Genomic DNA, 16314 nt, shown 5'->3' with positions numbered 1-16314 from the left:
TTTGCAATCATAATGATGGATAGATAAATCTAAATTTCGATACAACGCACTGCTATATATTATACTAATCTATTGTTATTTTAAACTTAACTTATCGTAATAGTATGTCTTTGAGATACGTAGTATAAAGAAGTGGGTGTTGCTTTCGTCATTTGATAGTTCGCACTTGTATCAGTAGGTTGGTACTGTTACTGTACGTTTCGGAGGCTGATACAAATTAGTCTCTTATTTTTATTAATCGCATTAAGAGTCATGTGTAAGTGATCTTTTACAATTCTGAAACTTATATTTATGGATATTTGCATTTTATAATTTTCGGAGAATTTTCGATAATGATAGTGCTTACGATATAGGCCGTTCATTTCCGATCAATAATACTAACCGTTTACAAGACATATTAGAGAACCTCAAATGTCATTTAAGAAAAGGGGCGTTATCTTTTACTTGATGTAAGAAATTTACGTTAATTTTTAGATAAATTGCTCCTCTCATTTTCTTCAAAGCTAGTCTTTATAGTATTTGAATTGAATTAATACAGTATTGTCCCAAAAAAATTTTCATATCACTACTTGCATTCATTGATTTCTAATTCTTTTGGATGTCTAACAATGTTTTTTAATACGTGCTATATTTATGTTACAAGAGATTTTCATCATTATATATAAATTCCTAAAATTAAACATTTTAAGGTCGTAATTAAAAAAGTGTTAAATTTGATAAATATATTATATTAAATATTAGATACATTTTATCTTGGAAAGTATATAAGATTTACAGATTTATTTTGATAAATCCAAAATTTTGTATGGTAATAAATAAATATTATGTGTTTATAGATTGATTGTAATTGGAATAATAAAAGGTACCCTCTGTCAAAATGATAGGGGGTTTATTTGTCTACAATCATAAGGGAGAGGTACTTATCTCCAGAGTATATAGAGATGACATTGGACGAAATGCGGTTGATGCATTTCGTGTCAATGTTATCCATGCTAGGCAACAAGTACGCTCCCCTGTTACCAATATTGCCAGAACATCATTCTTTCATATAAAACGTGCTAATATTTGGCTGACTGCTGTTACTAAACAAAATGTTAATGCTGCAATGGTTTTTGAGTTCTTATTAAAAATTATCGATGTTATGCAATCATATTTTGGTAAGATTTCTGAGGAGAATATCAAGAACAACTTTGTGCTAATCTATGAGCTTTTGGATGGTTAGTACCGTAATATGTCATACAAAGATATTTCCATAAGCAAGAAATATTTTGTTTTTAAAGAATAATTAAATTTATTGTTTAGAAATCTTGGATTTTGGGTATCCACAGAATTGTGATACTGGAGTCTTAAAAACATTCATTACTCAACAAGGAGTAAAATCTGCAACAAAGGAAGAACAGGCTCAAATAACCTCCCAAGTAACTGGTCAGATTGGATGGAGAAGAGAGGGTATCAAGTACAGACGTAATGAATTATTCCTTGATGTTCTTGAATATGTGAATCTCTTAATGAGCCCTCAAGGGCAAGTGCTAAGTGCACATGTTGCTGGGAAGGTTATTATTCAAGGGATAAAATGAGGAAACAGCTGAGATTTTGGAAAACTTATTAATCTAACATTTCTACCGTAACAGGTTGTGATGAAATCTTATTTGTCTGGAATGCCAGAATGCAAGTTTGGAATCAACGATAAGATTGTTATGGAGGCTAAAGGTATGAAAGGTGGAAGCAGTGTGGGAGGGGGTGGAGATGATCCTACAGGTGCTAGATCTGGGAAACCGGTTGTTGTAATCGATGACTGCCAATTTCATCAGTGTGTCAAGCTTAGTAAATTCGAGACAGAACATGCTATCAGTTTCATACCTCCTGATGGAGAATTTGAGTTGATGAGGTAAAAATCCCTCTGGGAAACATTATGAATGTGAAACTAATAATCTTAATTAATAATTGTTGGTGATGTCTTGCAGATATCGCACCACCAAAGATATATCATTGCCTTTCCGCGTAATTCCATTAGTGCGTGAAGTGGGGCGTACAAAGATGGAAGTGAAAGCAGTACTAAAGTCAAACTTTAAGCCATCTTTGTTGGGACAAAAGATCGAAGTTCGAGTACCTACTCCTCTGAATACGGCTGGAGTACAACTGATTTGCTTGAAAGGAAAAGCAAAGTATAAAGCATCCGAAAATGCTATCGTATGGAAAATTAAACGTATGGCCGGTATGAAAGAAACTCAGCTATCAGCGGAAATCGATTTACTTGAAACTGATACGAAAAAGAGGTGGACCCGGCCGCCTATATCGATGAATTTCGAAGTACCATTTGCGCCCTCTGGATTTAAAGTCCGGTACTTGAAAGTATTTGAATCCAAATTGAACTATTCCGATCATGATGTTATAAAATGGGTGAGATACATAGGCCGAAGTGGTCTGTACGAGACACGATGTTAATGACGTTTCATCGCATTATTGTAAATGAGTAACCTCAAGGCATAAATACAATTTTCTCAAAATTATCACTTTACGGCGCATATTTAAATAGTTGTTTGAAATACTTAGATTAACTGACGAATGGTTAAACGTATAAATGGTTAAACGTATAAATGGATAGATACCAAGAGGGGAAGATCTTTGTGCCAATGTGTTTTATAATCTAATTTCTTTCGCGTGTTATATTTTACTGTGACATGTGAGTTCTTTTTAAGAACCTTTTTCTATAACAATTTTATTCTATCTGAGTTTTAGCGAAATTCCAACTTTTGTGAAAGTTAATATTTATGTAATTTCATGCGTCGGATTAGATTTTAATCTTGAACATACATGTATTATATCATACTTCATTATACGTTACGTTAACGGCATTTTTAATTGTTTTTTATGAAATAAAAATTCATGACCTCTTTGGTATCGTAACAACGAGAAAATTTAAAATAATTGCTAAACACTATGAATGATATTTAAAATGCGCTCAATAAAGTCTAGATTATTGAACATATTTGTTGTCATTTATGAAAATGAATAGAGAATATCTCGATTCATTGTAAAAGAATAATTTTGTCTCTCTATGTTAAAATTCATATGCATAATAAAGTATGTATGTAATTTAAAATGTTTTATAACGTTAATCGTTAAATGGTTGATTTCTATATTGTTGATTACAAAGTACCTTTCTATATTGTTCATATTAATTTTATATTGTTCATATAATTTTTGAATGTAACGACAGAATGAAAATGCAATATGGCTGTGAAAGGGCAGCTATAATTGCTATTTTTGAATTTGAATCTTCTCTATATATTTTTTACGGTAGTAATAATCCAAAACGCATATGATTTTTTATTTTTGGATAAAATTCTTATCTTCATCATGACCGATAAAATGATCATAAATTTATTTCGAAATCGGTCATACACTTGTAATTGAGTATTGAGCTAAAATTTTCTCCGTTACTTTCTCTTTGATTTACTCTAAGACTTTTGTAATAATTTATGATAATTATATAAACTTACCATTCGTAGTTATTTCTGCAGCAGCGAGACCAAGAATTGCGATGTTATCCGAAATTTCAGCTTCTTTTTTCACATGAATTTCACTACCAATCGCACAATAATGTTCGCGGGATTTCACGGCAAAACGAACTAACGTATGTAATTCAAATTACAAATAGAGTCAAATCACGCAAGTGTAGTCGTTCAAATTTGAAATCAATCAAATGTATTGTTATTTCATATATATTTTATAATTTAATTAATTAAATTCTTCAGTTAAATAAACATTTCTAATACAATTATTTTTGTTAAACAATCGCTGTATTAAATCCAACTTTTGAATAGAAAATTTATAATTACATGAATTTATATACACAAATATACCGGAAGTTGAAATTATACAAGTTACTTATTACTTGTGAATAAAAACTAAAACGTCATCACATTTTTATCTTACGTCTTAACGATAAAACCAAGTACGTAATAATCAACATAGAAAATGAAAGATTTAATAATTCTGGTGAATCGTTTGTCAATCTAAAACTCTATTTTTTTCATAATCGATCGAGTAATTGATTTGACACACAACAAATTGAAAGCTGTCACGAACGCCAACGGAGAAAGGAGAAAGAAGTGAAGGGACGTGTCCTAATTAGTTTTAATCTGTTCGATTAATTAAGGTTTCGAGTGAATACAATTGAATCGGTGTGGCGACTTGGTAGTAGAAATTTAAATTTAAAGCGGAGTTTCTCATCTATATGTTACCCGCTTGCCTTGGTAGTAGAGCGTGATAACTTGTGCTTTGGCGCATGCGGCTCGCAGCCATACCCGTGCTCGTACCTGTCATGGATTCCAAGGATCGACCGCGAGCGCAGGCACGCGTGATCACACGATTTCATGCGTGAAAATCAACGATACATCGAGAGATTCGTGTATAAGAGTAATGCACGATTATGAACCGGTGGTAAAGTGGTGATATCTCATTGCTCTAAGTGTTGGCGCCGCGTAAACAACCGTCTCAAGATGAACCCTCTCGATACGGGTTACGGGCCTTCTGTCACACGGAGCACAGATATTGTAAGTATTTTATACAATGTATCTTTTGCTCGATCGAATAGATATATATTCGCGCTAAGCGACACGATATATATTCCGTGAGCCGATCTACGTTGATTTTGTATGCTGTCCTCGTACCGTAATGTCGAGCCTTAGAAAAGTATTTCCCGAACGTGACTGATAGTTTTTCCACCCGTGATTAGTTTCCACCTCGGTGAATTTCGGTGGAAACAAAATTCTTCGAATCCTGATCAGTTTACCAATGTTTAGGTTACACCGTGGTCGTGTATTGTATACGCCACGTCTTCGAGGTCTCGTGGCGATTCTCACCGAGCAGTTTTATGGGTACCGCTATTTTTAGTACATACCGTAAACCTGCAGCTCTGGCATAAACGAAGGTATTGAGAATTTTATAATTTTCGTTATATACCGGCACGTGTTGTTTCTCAAATTGTCGGCTCCCGGGTTATTTCAAAGGAATAAATGTGATTGGTGTGTGTATTCATGGCTATACGAAACGTTTTCAAAGTATCGGTTAGATTATTCGGTAGTACGGTAGTGTTTGTTTCTGTGATAACAGTTTGATGAAATAAAAAATCGGACGTTATGGAATTATCATTCTTGGCGGGAAATGTAAGGAAGCGTACAATAATCCGTCATATATCGAAATGTTAGCGTACAACGTGGTTTCATTAAACGAGGACCATTGTATCTGGGCGAGCTCATCGTAATCAGCTGTTATCAAGAACGTTGTTATATGTGTTTCCTGCCACTTGTGGTTCTACCAGCTACAATTTTATCGTAACGGATACGAGTCACCTTTACAGCTTTATTCTGCGTCCGACCGTTAATTATTAAACCAACAACGTCTCTTACTACTCCGCTGTTTTTTTCGTCATCACCATATCATTCATCTTATCGCGCTACATCAGAAACGATAATCGATATTCGGCCAGTGGGACGGTTGAAATTTTAAATTTGAGCGGAGGCTATTAAAAGACAAAACAGACAGTGGTGCCTTAGAGGTGAAAACCTGGTCGATTCAAAGTATACTTAGAAGCCAAGTTGTAATCTTCTGTTTAAGGAAACCTTGTGCTTGATGCACACATCGCGCGATAAAGGAACGGCTAAATATTCTAAAGGGGAAGCGAAAACTATCGGTATTCACATTTATCTATCATACCTAACGTTACGATTTCGTTACGATTTTCCACGATGAATCGTTCGAGTATTGTTGTTTTCCTTTGTATATATAGCTGGAGAATATATAGTACGTTAGGTGTACACCTGTTTCGTGAGTTATTTGAGTATTTGTATTCGATGTTGAATCAGTCTCCAAATTATTGTAAATAACTAACTGTTTACTTGACTGAGTCATTCGGTATTTATATTGGTTAATTATACTATTTATATTCCTTTTTTCTCTATACTTTAGATAATAACAATTGTATATATATATATGCACACAATTATATATATATATATACATAGGATATATATAGCATATATATAAGATATATATAGGTTTCGTTGGCACGGGTAATGCAAGTAAAAGTAGACACAGACTTCTTTGGACTTGTTGAGTCTAACACATAACCGGTATCACGTCGGGCACTGTGTGGGACGCTTAGAAATTGTACACAATACCAAGATTATACAGCGTGACTACATAACACCTGAACGCGTACTCCTCTCATATAAATTACGACGAGTGTTGGCTACACATGCATAGCATTAAAAAGTAAATAAATGTGATAGTCCATTATATGTGAAGCGACTATCGAACGTATATAGCGGTTATCTGCCGATAGAGCGGCACGTGCAACGATAATAATAGAACTGTCGGTGCATTCACATACGGGGGATACCTGTTGTGTAGTATGTTAAAGACACAAAGTTTCACGCTCAGGCTCACTTCAATCATCAGCGGGATTAGACCTGATTAAATCGATAAATCCAATCTAGCTATGGCGTGGGAAATACACTTTCGCCTCTGAGCAGTATATTTGAACCAATAGATTTCTGTAATCTTCAACGCCATATCCCATTATTTGATGATCGATAATTGGTCGATAGTTGCTATAACGAGCTATCGTAGTTCGCCTTGGTTTTGTGCTCGAGTTTCCTTTCTTTTTTGCAGTTCCAGACAAAGCGTATTATATTTTTAGTGTTCCCCCAGGTATCAATATCTTTTGTTTAATGAAATTAGGTCGGCGTAGCGCCTAAAGGAATATCAGATTTGATCGTTCTTAGAGTTAGCGTTTTGCACGTTACGTGGCGTTATTTTCTTAATTTACGAGAGATAAATCGGCTCTGTGACGTCATTTTCTGTTTGTATATCACGAATGTTTGTCAACTGGTTTTATGCCCAAGGTCTTTCATACGGTGATAATGAAATACCATTTTATTTACGTTCTAGTCTAAAAATTCACTATGTGTTCTCTGACTTTAAGTGTGCTAGTTTAATTGCTTCAGAGATATATCAGGAATAATTGGCTTGATAAGCAAGGTAGCTATGTGACGTGTAAAGAGTACGGAATAGTTCAAAGACCAGTAAAGATTAACATTCCATTTAACCACATGCCGAAACAATTTTATCCTAAATTATCTTTATCTCTTGGCCACCAACGTAGTCATATATATCGGTCAGGGAACGATAGGTTTTCGATAACATACTCTTTTTCGATTGTATACCTCTTTATATCCGGATAGCCAGGTTGTTTGATATTATCGCTAAAATCCACGACTCTACCGTGCGCGTATGTTGGATCAATGACAAGGATAGATGCGTTGCTAATCACGTGCCGTTGAAGCAGAATAATCAGAGGATGAATTAATGTTATGTATATTCTAATCGCTATACAGTCGTCGCAGAATATAAAAAATAATGATCTCTTCAATATTTTCTTTTCGTTAAGAAACGTTCATGCAACTTTTGTATCGCTCGATACGGAAACGCGCATATCCGTTATCATTTCCTACGTCATTGTGCAACATATATGGTATACTGTATCCTGACGCCTTTCGTGGCGAGAAAGACACATTGGAACATTGTGAATGGCGTATATAGAAACGCATCTGCTTCGTCCCATCGAAGTAGATGCCTTTCAGCACGCGCTTTCTGTTTGTTTCGATTCGCAATAACGTTTATTTTATCGAAATGACATGAAAACGTTTGGCATATATCGAATATAAATAGCGTTCGGGGTATTTTCTCGGTGCACGGGGCAATGATTTGCACAAAAAGGTCATCGCGAACGATGTAACGTGATTAAATACGTTAATAGTAAATTGTGGGAAATGATGTTGTTGGAAAAGGTCGATCTATTTTTGCGTTGTGTTAAATAGAAACGTGCGAGGTCATTCGCGTTTTCTCGTTCCCCCCATAATCGCTGGCTTTCCGCACGATTTTCACTCTTAATACGATCATCGTTAATGTACCATTACAACGTTATGAATGGCCAATTAACGTTACTATCGTTGTATGGTTGCACATGTAAACTCAATTAGCAACGAAGGTGGATGACAATTGACAATTGATCTTGCCGCGACATTTGTTTTAAGAGACACGGGATGTTAGAGCGATTATAACGTGTGTTTGTAGAACGTGTAGATTTTATGAAGTCTTAGCCACTTGTTACGGATAAATACGGAACTTGAACGATACACGTATATTTCCTGTTTCAGTTTCCATCTAACGGAATATTTGATTGCAATTTAGAATTAACAACGGAGAAACCTACTTTTATTATCGTCTCATAATTTGGAAAATATACGAAAAATGTCAACCTTTTGACCGAATTGCATCACGTGTCCTAAATACCTGTGGACGATGATATGTACAGGATAGCAATCTCAATCTTTTTGGATAAAAACTACGAAGCATCGAAGAGATTTATTTCCAGGTCATATTCGATGAATCTTTGAAAATTTCTATTTTCGACGTAAACATATTTGTCGTTGCTCGTAATCTTGACATTTTCTTCCCAAAGGTTGCACTTGGAGACTTTCTGCGGATTTTTATTTACTGCCGTTCACGATACACTTGTTCGCTACGAGTAATGTCCAAATAACTCGATCAATTTTCCCAACTACCATTTACGTTGTCGGCACGATTTTCGACGTGTGTACTTGTTGACAATCTGTACATGATTCGGCACCACTTCCTTCACTTTCTCAACTGGCTGTCTCGCCGCCTTCCTATCTCTCAGCCAGACGAGGTCGAGCCGGTGAACGATTCACCTTGCTCTTGAAAATATTACTCGCCAAAGTTATCGTCAACTTTGAAAAAGGTAATTCTGTTTCTACGAATTCTTCTCGAAGGGCACGTGCATATGTCTGTTATCGTACTTTTGGATCCCTTGCCTTCTATTTCCTCTTGTTCTTGTCAAGTTTAAAATCTAAATTGTGATTCGTGTTGGTGCTGCGTGCAGTTTTATACAATGTGTCTTAGCAATCAGCGAGAGGTCGATCGTACGTGAAGGGACAAGTGGAAAATGTACGACGAACTATTTGGCGTGACGTTTCGTTTTCGAGAAAATCGAGTTTGAAAATTTGTCAACTATATTGGAACTAGAGCAATTCCGAAGTGAGCAGAAGCGAGTAATCGGCAGGAAGTTATTCTACTGTGAGAACGAGTTGAAAATGTAGAATGAAATTTGTTCAGAGCGTGTCTTCTGAGAAAATGAAGCTTGAAAATTACAGGTACACGTGTGCCAGGAAAATTCTTAATTAAAATGTATTTAAACACTACTCTTTTTATTTTTAACGAAATTTTAAATAGAAAAATATTATCTCACAGTTTTCTTTATTTTTACACGTAGGATAACCTTCTACTAGTTATTTGCTCGTATATGGTCGGTAATTAGCCAAATTCCCATATACTAAATAAGTTTCTAAATTTATCTTTATCGGAGAAACAGTGACGTATGAGAGAACGTCGTTCTATATTTTCAATTTATTTTCTGTTCACGTAGAATCACCCGTTTGCCTATCGTATGACGATTATTGAGACGACGTACTGTGTAGGCGAGATCGAGTGATGCGTGAAAACTTACGATGAGAAAGTAGTTGTTTGGCAAATCAGCCTGTAATTACGGAGTAACAAATTTAGGAAGTTGTAGCCTTTATCTGGTAATGGTAATAAATCTTTGGACTGAAGAGCGCCGGAGATGGTCGCGATGTTGTATGCATTTGTACAGGATATTAATGTTGGACAAACTGAAATGTGTGGCAGAGCATCGTGGCAAACTTGAAGCAAACAAACTTGCACCGACTAAAATGCTTCGCTCTTTTGCATGAACTTTGTCTAGAGATGCTGCTTGTTTAGGAAAACACCGCAAAAACAGCGAGCGTTTTTGCACCACTAACGTTACCTTGCTTGCACGGAACTAATATACGTAAATTGCGTTGCCTTTAACGAGCTGAATCAACGTGTACCCAGAGCACTAATTTAACGATGCATATTTTTAATTGCGTTACGTAGAGAAAATTTCTGATTACCGTGGTAAAGAAAAACCGATTCGCTCGAATATCGTGTACAAAGGAAATTTCGAAGTTCTCGATTTTTTTTCTCTTTTATTTAAATTCAATTTATCTATAGCGATCGTTTCATTGATACAATTTTTATAATGTACAGCCTGTAACTTCCTTGTACTTTAGGTAGATTCGCAGAAAAATATACCATATATATATATATATATATATATATATATTCAAGGCCGAGAATAGAACCGAGAATAGAATTCTTTGTAGAAACAGACGGGCCACAGAGTCCTTTTCCAAAATTCAGTTGCGTTCTGTAGGTTGTGTGTTCATGTGGATGGAGAACTAGGTCGGTTACTCTCGAAGGTGGTGTAAATAAATAACAGAAGGAATATAAAACCGAACGACGCACCCCGAAAGCAAAGAAACGCACTTTGTTGGTAATTTCGCGTACCGCGTGCAAGCTGATTGGTTTTCCACGTAGAAAAATAAGCGTCGCCGATTTCCACGTACGTACGTACGAGATTCCATGAAGCTCTAACTCGATCACGGCTTTTTATACCTTACGGTGCCACCTGTGTAACGACGTCGCGCTCGTAACGCACTCGGCAATTTCACGAAAATTATCCTGTTCAGTTTGTTAGCCGTGCTCTCGATACACAAACTCGTCAGCTGTTATATTAACTGACACGCGACACGTGCAATTGATCGGCATTCCGCGCATACTACAAAAGTGTTTCAGGTGTTTGTAACGCCACATTTGCGTGCGAAAGTATATCTTGTTTAGCTGGACTCGTAAATAGCGTTGCATAACCCGGCTAATTAAAGCTTCCCGATGACTGCCTCGAAACCATGTCCATTTAAGACACCTACGTCATGAGAAAAAAAGAAAAAAGAAAAAGAGATTCTCACACGAACATTGTTTCATCGATTCAAGGCCTCCGTCGGTTTTCGCACAGTTTCGCGTCCAAGCATTCAACTTGAAATCGAAGAGTCCTACCATTGTACAACGCAATGTACAGAATTCTCAATTCGTTGTTGATCAGCTAGGAAACAGGTATCGTTGCCGATTTCATATGTTATTCAAAAGTTGTAGCGATATCCGGAGAAGTGCTCGTAAACCGGTTACGAGGTATCGCAGCCGCCTTTTTTCAAAATTCATGCCTTGAATTTCTCGATTCATGGGGAGAAGGAAACTGGGTCATTGCGTCTCAAAGGAAGGTTGGTTGGCTTCAAGGTGAATCGCAGAGTTAAAGCGAGTGAGTGAGATGTTAAGAGGGCAAAGAGATCTAGAGGAGAAGGGCGTAACAACAGGCCGGAAGGGCGTGGAGAATGGTTGAACGATCGAGAAGTCATGACGAAATTCCATGTACATTGTATTCCTTTGTGAGCCACGTGCCTGTCGCAGAAGATTGGAACGTCTTCTGTTAGAGGATTATTGGCGCTTGATCAGCCATTAAATTGGTTAATTTGCGACCAAACAAACAGGAGGATAAGCGAGTTTGTGTCGTTACTCTGCTTTCCGTCATAACTTTCCATATTCACTGACAATTCCTTTCATCGTACAAGTTACGAGAGCGATATTTTACTAATATACATCGTGAATAGAAAATCTCGTGCCATCTAATCAAGGAGCAATAACTTGAACGTACGTTATACGTAGTAGTAACGTTCTCCGGTGATATCGTATTTTATGAGGGTTGAAATGCGTTGGAGAATTAGGTCTCTGCTCTCAAAGCGGAAGGCGAGAGGGTAACTGTCTTCAAGGTGAATCCCAAACTCTGAAGCGTAGTAAAGATAGAGAGTGAGCAAGCTTGGAGGGAGGATAAGAGGTCGGAAGGGCGTGGAGAATGATGAAATTCCGAGTAGACAAGTCTCTTCTCTCGAGTACTTAGTCGTTATGGACTTTCGAGTGAGAAGGGAAATTTCGCCGAGAGTACGATCGGATCTCGCATTGTTTCGTACATAGTTTAGCTCGCGAACCGGTGATTACCGTCTATAGTTAATTCTCATTCGATTCCACCTTAATTCCACGGATCTAAGTAACGTACAAAGTATCGTGGAATTGTAGAAGCGTTTAGCTACGATTCGAACGTGGAAATCGATTTTCGCGAATGTTACTACAGGCCGGAAATTAAGTTTGTTTTCGTCAAAGGGAGAGTAACTGTCGTCGAGGCGAGTGGCAAAGTCAAAGTGTAGCAGGGGATGAGGACGAGCTGAAAGGGCGTGGAGGATGACGAAATTCCGAGTAGATGGGGCTCCTTTGTGAATTATCGTCTTTTTCCCTGGATTCTCGTTTAAGGGGACCGATGTTCCATCGACAGGAAGTGCACAGAGATTTCGAAACTTCTTATCGACTATTCCTCGTCGGAACAATCGGAAGTATGTTCGAGCTAATCGCTGTTATTAAGGGATGTTCGGGTTAGAATACGAAACACACAAAGCTCACTATCGATCGGTGAATCTACAAATGTAGGACACTCGAACATGTTGTCACAGTCGTGCAATGCTAAACAGGCGAAGTCGCGTGCTTTTAATCGCAGGACATTAACATAGCTGTCATTCTTATTTACATGGTTGTATTTGTGATGTTAAAAAAATATACGATCATATGGGAAAATTTGTGAAAAATTCAAAGTTCGATGAGCTCGAGCGAAAGCCTTTGGACGCTTGTATACTTGAAAAATTGGGAAAAATTGTCGCAGATTTGAAAATTCGCATGTGAATCGAATATATCAACCGAAAGGGCTGTTAAAAATTTAAATTTGAATTTCAGAGGTCTGTTAAAAATTGGAATTCGATATTTAATTCTAGTCAGAATACAGGAATAGCTATGGAAGAAAGGCAATCAGTTGGAGGATGTTGTGTTTCGGATTTCATCAAAAAACTGGCAACGTTTCTACCCCTATTCAAATAATTTCAAGTCTCTCATCTCTATGATGGAATTCGTTTTTCGGAAGACTTTGACTCAATTTTACTGGCTAAATCTATGATAATGGCTGCCAAGAATCGTACGTACGATAATGGCTGCCAACTAGAATCAACTTTGCAAAGCCAGCTAGCTATGAAATCGTAAAAAAATAGAATTGTCGGTACTTACACGGATCCGTATAGATCTTTACCTGGTCGTATGATTATTCAAGAATGTAGAACGGAATAGCAGTAAATGAATCGGTCACGATCCGATAAACGAAAGAAATGAAATTCTTCGCATAAAGAAAGACGAATTTCGAAAGATATAGCTTCTCCAGACGTGATTTTGGATACACGCAACACCCTCGCGTGCTTCCGATCCAAGAACTTAATATCGCGATGTTATTTGGAACGGTTTCAAATCTTCGAGCTCGTGTATATTCATTTCTTATTTTTGCGAGCAATCTATCACGAGTCCACGAAATCCGCCGTGATAACTGGCCATTAATATATTTCCTACTCTCAGCATTTTTACTATTCTCCACCGTTGGTACATTTTGATAGATGGAATACAAAATAATCGTCGACGTAAGAGTTTTGACATTAGCATAATCTATTTCCAATACGTAGAAGCATTTTGAAATGTTCATCTGAAAAGATAGAGTAGATACGGAAATCCATATGGAAATCACGGAGTTCGTAACGTCGTCTGTTTACAACTGGTCGAAGGCAAGGGATTTAAAATCGAGCGTTGGTACTCGCGTTAAGCGTTACTACTCATACTTTAGTAAAACGGCGCGTGAAAAGCGATCGTCAAAGGTAGATAGAGGCGGCTAGCGAAATAATCTCATCGATTTGCCTTGCGAAAGAAGCCACGGTGGTGCACGCTCGAATGACACGTTCATAAGGGAGTGAGAAGGCCGTGACATGGAATAGGATGGAAGGTAGGATCATCCTTTAAGACGACAGCTTTAATATCGAGTATCTTGGTGTACGTGTGTACAGGAGGAGCAGGTGGTAGCAATCGCGCTGGAGCTTTAAGAACCTAGGGGTGGAGGCTGGAGAACGCATTTCCCGTCGGATACTTGGATCAGCCGAAGAAGGAGGATCGCTTTCGAGGAAGCTTTCGTGCAACCTGTGCACGTTCTCCTTCTTCGTCAGTAACAGCAAGAAAGACTTAAAAGAGGACGGTGAGGATGAGGCAAGTAGTGGTATTGGAGCCGGCTGGCAGTGTTCTGGTGATCAGACAAACTTCCCTCGGTAGTAACGTTGCTACTAGTAACACCAATTCCAATGCTGGATCCAATAACGCTCACGAGACCCATGGGCTCGCCAATCACGCTGCTGTGTCCACGATTGCCTCCAATGATCACAATCAGAATCGTATCGTCGTCGTGCGCTCATCCTCCTCGACCTGCATGACCACCACGGTGAGTCGATTAATTCGTTTTATGGTTGGACCGAGTCAACTTGGATTTTCCTGTCGGGTAACGTTCCTCACCTAGGTATATAGGAACTTGTACCGGAAATCTCGAAGCGACTAAGCCGATCTCTTCTCAAGTAGCTGTATTAGAATTAGTTGGATTTTGTTCCTTCTTTCTTTACTTTTTTTTTTTTTTTGCATCGAGTATATGTTGGTTTGTAAATGTTTTATTGTGATGACTAGAAAAGTTCTTGCGATGTAACAACAAGCTTCCACAGAAGACATCGAACATTTTTCACCAGGCTGACAATCATTCATCCGCGAACGGTAACAACATCAACATTAACGGGAACCTGAACGGAAATTCCGGGGCAATCGGTAGCAAAGCATCGACAAAGGTCGTGGTTGGTAGCGGAGGTTCCAAAGCGAACGAGAGAAACGATCATCTTAGGAACGATCACAAGAGCCAAGACGGGATCGGTACCGGTGAATCGAACTCTGGATGTCGTCCAAGGACGAGCAAGGAAGCCGCTCACGAGAACGTCTCCTTAGACAGGAAACTCGATGGCGCGGATCCCATCTCCGGTAAGTACTTCCGCCATTACTTCCTTCTACCTTTGACAGACCAGCCGATCCTCCCGTGAATTATTTATTCCCCTATCGGCCATACTTCTTAGAAGGTAATAATTTACTTTGCTGTTTATGCACTGAAAGAGGAAACGATTTCGTCGCTATTATTCTATGCTGTTACGATCGTCAGTTTCCACTCGATGATAAACGTTTATGAAGTTATGGCTTTATGTTCCTGCTTGCTATTGGAACGGTGCTCGTGCCATCAATCGTTTTATTCGTCGATTGATGGAAAAGGCTACGAGGTAATCGCGATTTTGGTTATAGTCGATCGACGTGCAATAGTCGGGCGAAAGTGCGTTGATTCGAGAGAAAATAGAACGCACAGTGTTTCCATTCAACGAACCGTTTCTTTGTGCTAGGGAACAAGTTCTATAAATGGAGGCACGTATTCGCGAAACGATAATTTTTTGTTTTATTATCCTTTGAACGACTGTTCGCGACTCTTTTCCGCTCTCTTTGCCGATATTAGGAAACGCTATGGCCTAAAAGAATGTTACCAGCGTGGCACAGCTTTTCGCAACACGATAAAGCACTCTAATAAAAGTTTTCTAGCAAATTGGAGATCTCGTGACGATGTGCCTCGCTTTATGTATTGGTAGATTAATTAAAGAGATAAAACAAAGCGAAAGTTTGATGCATTTCAGAACACGGAGTACAATGTTAGATGTATTACGTTAACGTTATAAAATAGCATTGTGTACCAAGAATGCGTCGTTTGATGCGTGCGAGCCTCTATTTTTTCCACGAACCGCTTTATTATTTCAGCGTTTCTTTGGTTACTCGTCCCGTTTCAATAAACGAAGAGAACACGTTACGGTGAAAAATATTCTGCATTTTGTGCAGAACACCATCCAGTTTCATAGGACGAGCGCGCTCTTTAATTCTTCCCCTTTAAGACCGGCATTTAAATTTTAAACGAAGCTCATCGATCAAATTTCGCCCGGAATCAAAACTATTTAAGCCCGCATGAATTATACATAGTTTATATTAACTTCTACGACAGAGGAGAAACAATTACTCGAACCTCGTCTTAATGAATTTTTAACATCACAATGGGGGGTGGAGCGTGTTAAGTGTTTGTGTATCGTTCTCTAACGAATTGTATGCATATATTTAACTACTTGTCAGGTCTGAAAATATCTCGCGCGCTCGCGGATATAAAACGATATTTAATTACATTGCAAGTTATGTTATTTTTTTTTTTTTCATTTCGCGATTCGGTCGTATTTCAAGCGGAGTTTAGACCAAAGATCTTGCTGTTTTTATTACGCCAAGGTTGAGTTACTCGGAGCAGGAATCTGGTTAAACTTTTGAGAGAAAAAA

The 16314-nt window shown here is 37.9% G+C and overlaps 2 protein-coding genes across 8 annotated transcripts in view; both read left to right on the top strand.

Moving 5' to 3' along the window:
- The first annotated feature begins 107 nt into the window (after positions 1 to 107).
- On the top strand, positions 108 to 3103 carry LOC122574144 (AP-2 complex subunit mu). Of its 2 annotated transcripts, none has more exons than XM_043741366.1 (5): positions 108 to 256; positions 837 to 1217; positions 1303 to 1553; positions 1632 to 1888; positions 1965 to 3103. In XM_043741366.1, exons 2-5 carry the CDS (start codon positions 878 to 880, stop codon positions 2443 to 2445), a joined length of 1329 nt encoding a protein of 442 aa, XP_043597301.1. In that variant the 5' UTR covers positions 108 to 256; positions 837 to 877; the 3' UTR covers positions 2446 to 3103. The 2 variants fall into 2 exon arrangements, with proteins under 2 accessions (XP_043597301.1, XP_043597302.1); XM_043741367.1 differs by lacking the exon at positions 108 to 256 and adding an exon at positions 290 to 449.
- A 156-nt stretch (positions 3104 to 3259) lies between these two features.
- The window catches only part of LOC122574141 (calmodulin-binding transcription activator 2-like), a 41470-nt gene continuing 28415 nt past the window's right edge, over positions 3260 to 16314 (top strand). For 5 of the 6 annotated variants that reach the window (XM_043741362.1, XM_043741358.1, XM_043741356.1 and 2 more), the window contains exons 1-3: positions 3260 to 4559; positions 13941 to 14365; positions 14661 to 14943. In XM_043741362.1, the coding sequence (XP_043597297.1) occupies positions 14132 to 14365; positions 14661 to 14943 (517 nt within the window). In that variant the 5' untranslated portion in view covers positions 3260 to 4559; positions 13941 to 14131. Of the gene's footprint in view, positions 4560 to 4808; positions 4937 to 13940; positions 14366 to 14660; positions 14944 to 16314 lie in introns of all 6 variants that reach the window. The other variant, XM_043741357.1, reaches the window with a different exon arrangement.

The sequence above is a fragment of the Bombus pyrosoma genome, linkage group LG13 (genome assembly GCF_014825855.1).
Source record: "Bombus pyrosoma isolate SC7728 linkage group LG13, ASM1482585v1, whole genome shotgun sequence".
In the NCBI taxonomy this organism is placed as follows: Eukaryota; Metazoa; Arthropoda; class Insecta; order Hymenoptera; family Apidae; genus Bombus; species Bombus pyrosoma.
This window is presented reverse-complemented; position numbering and strand designations above follow the sequence as displayed.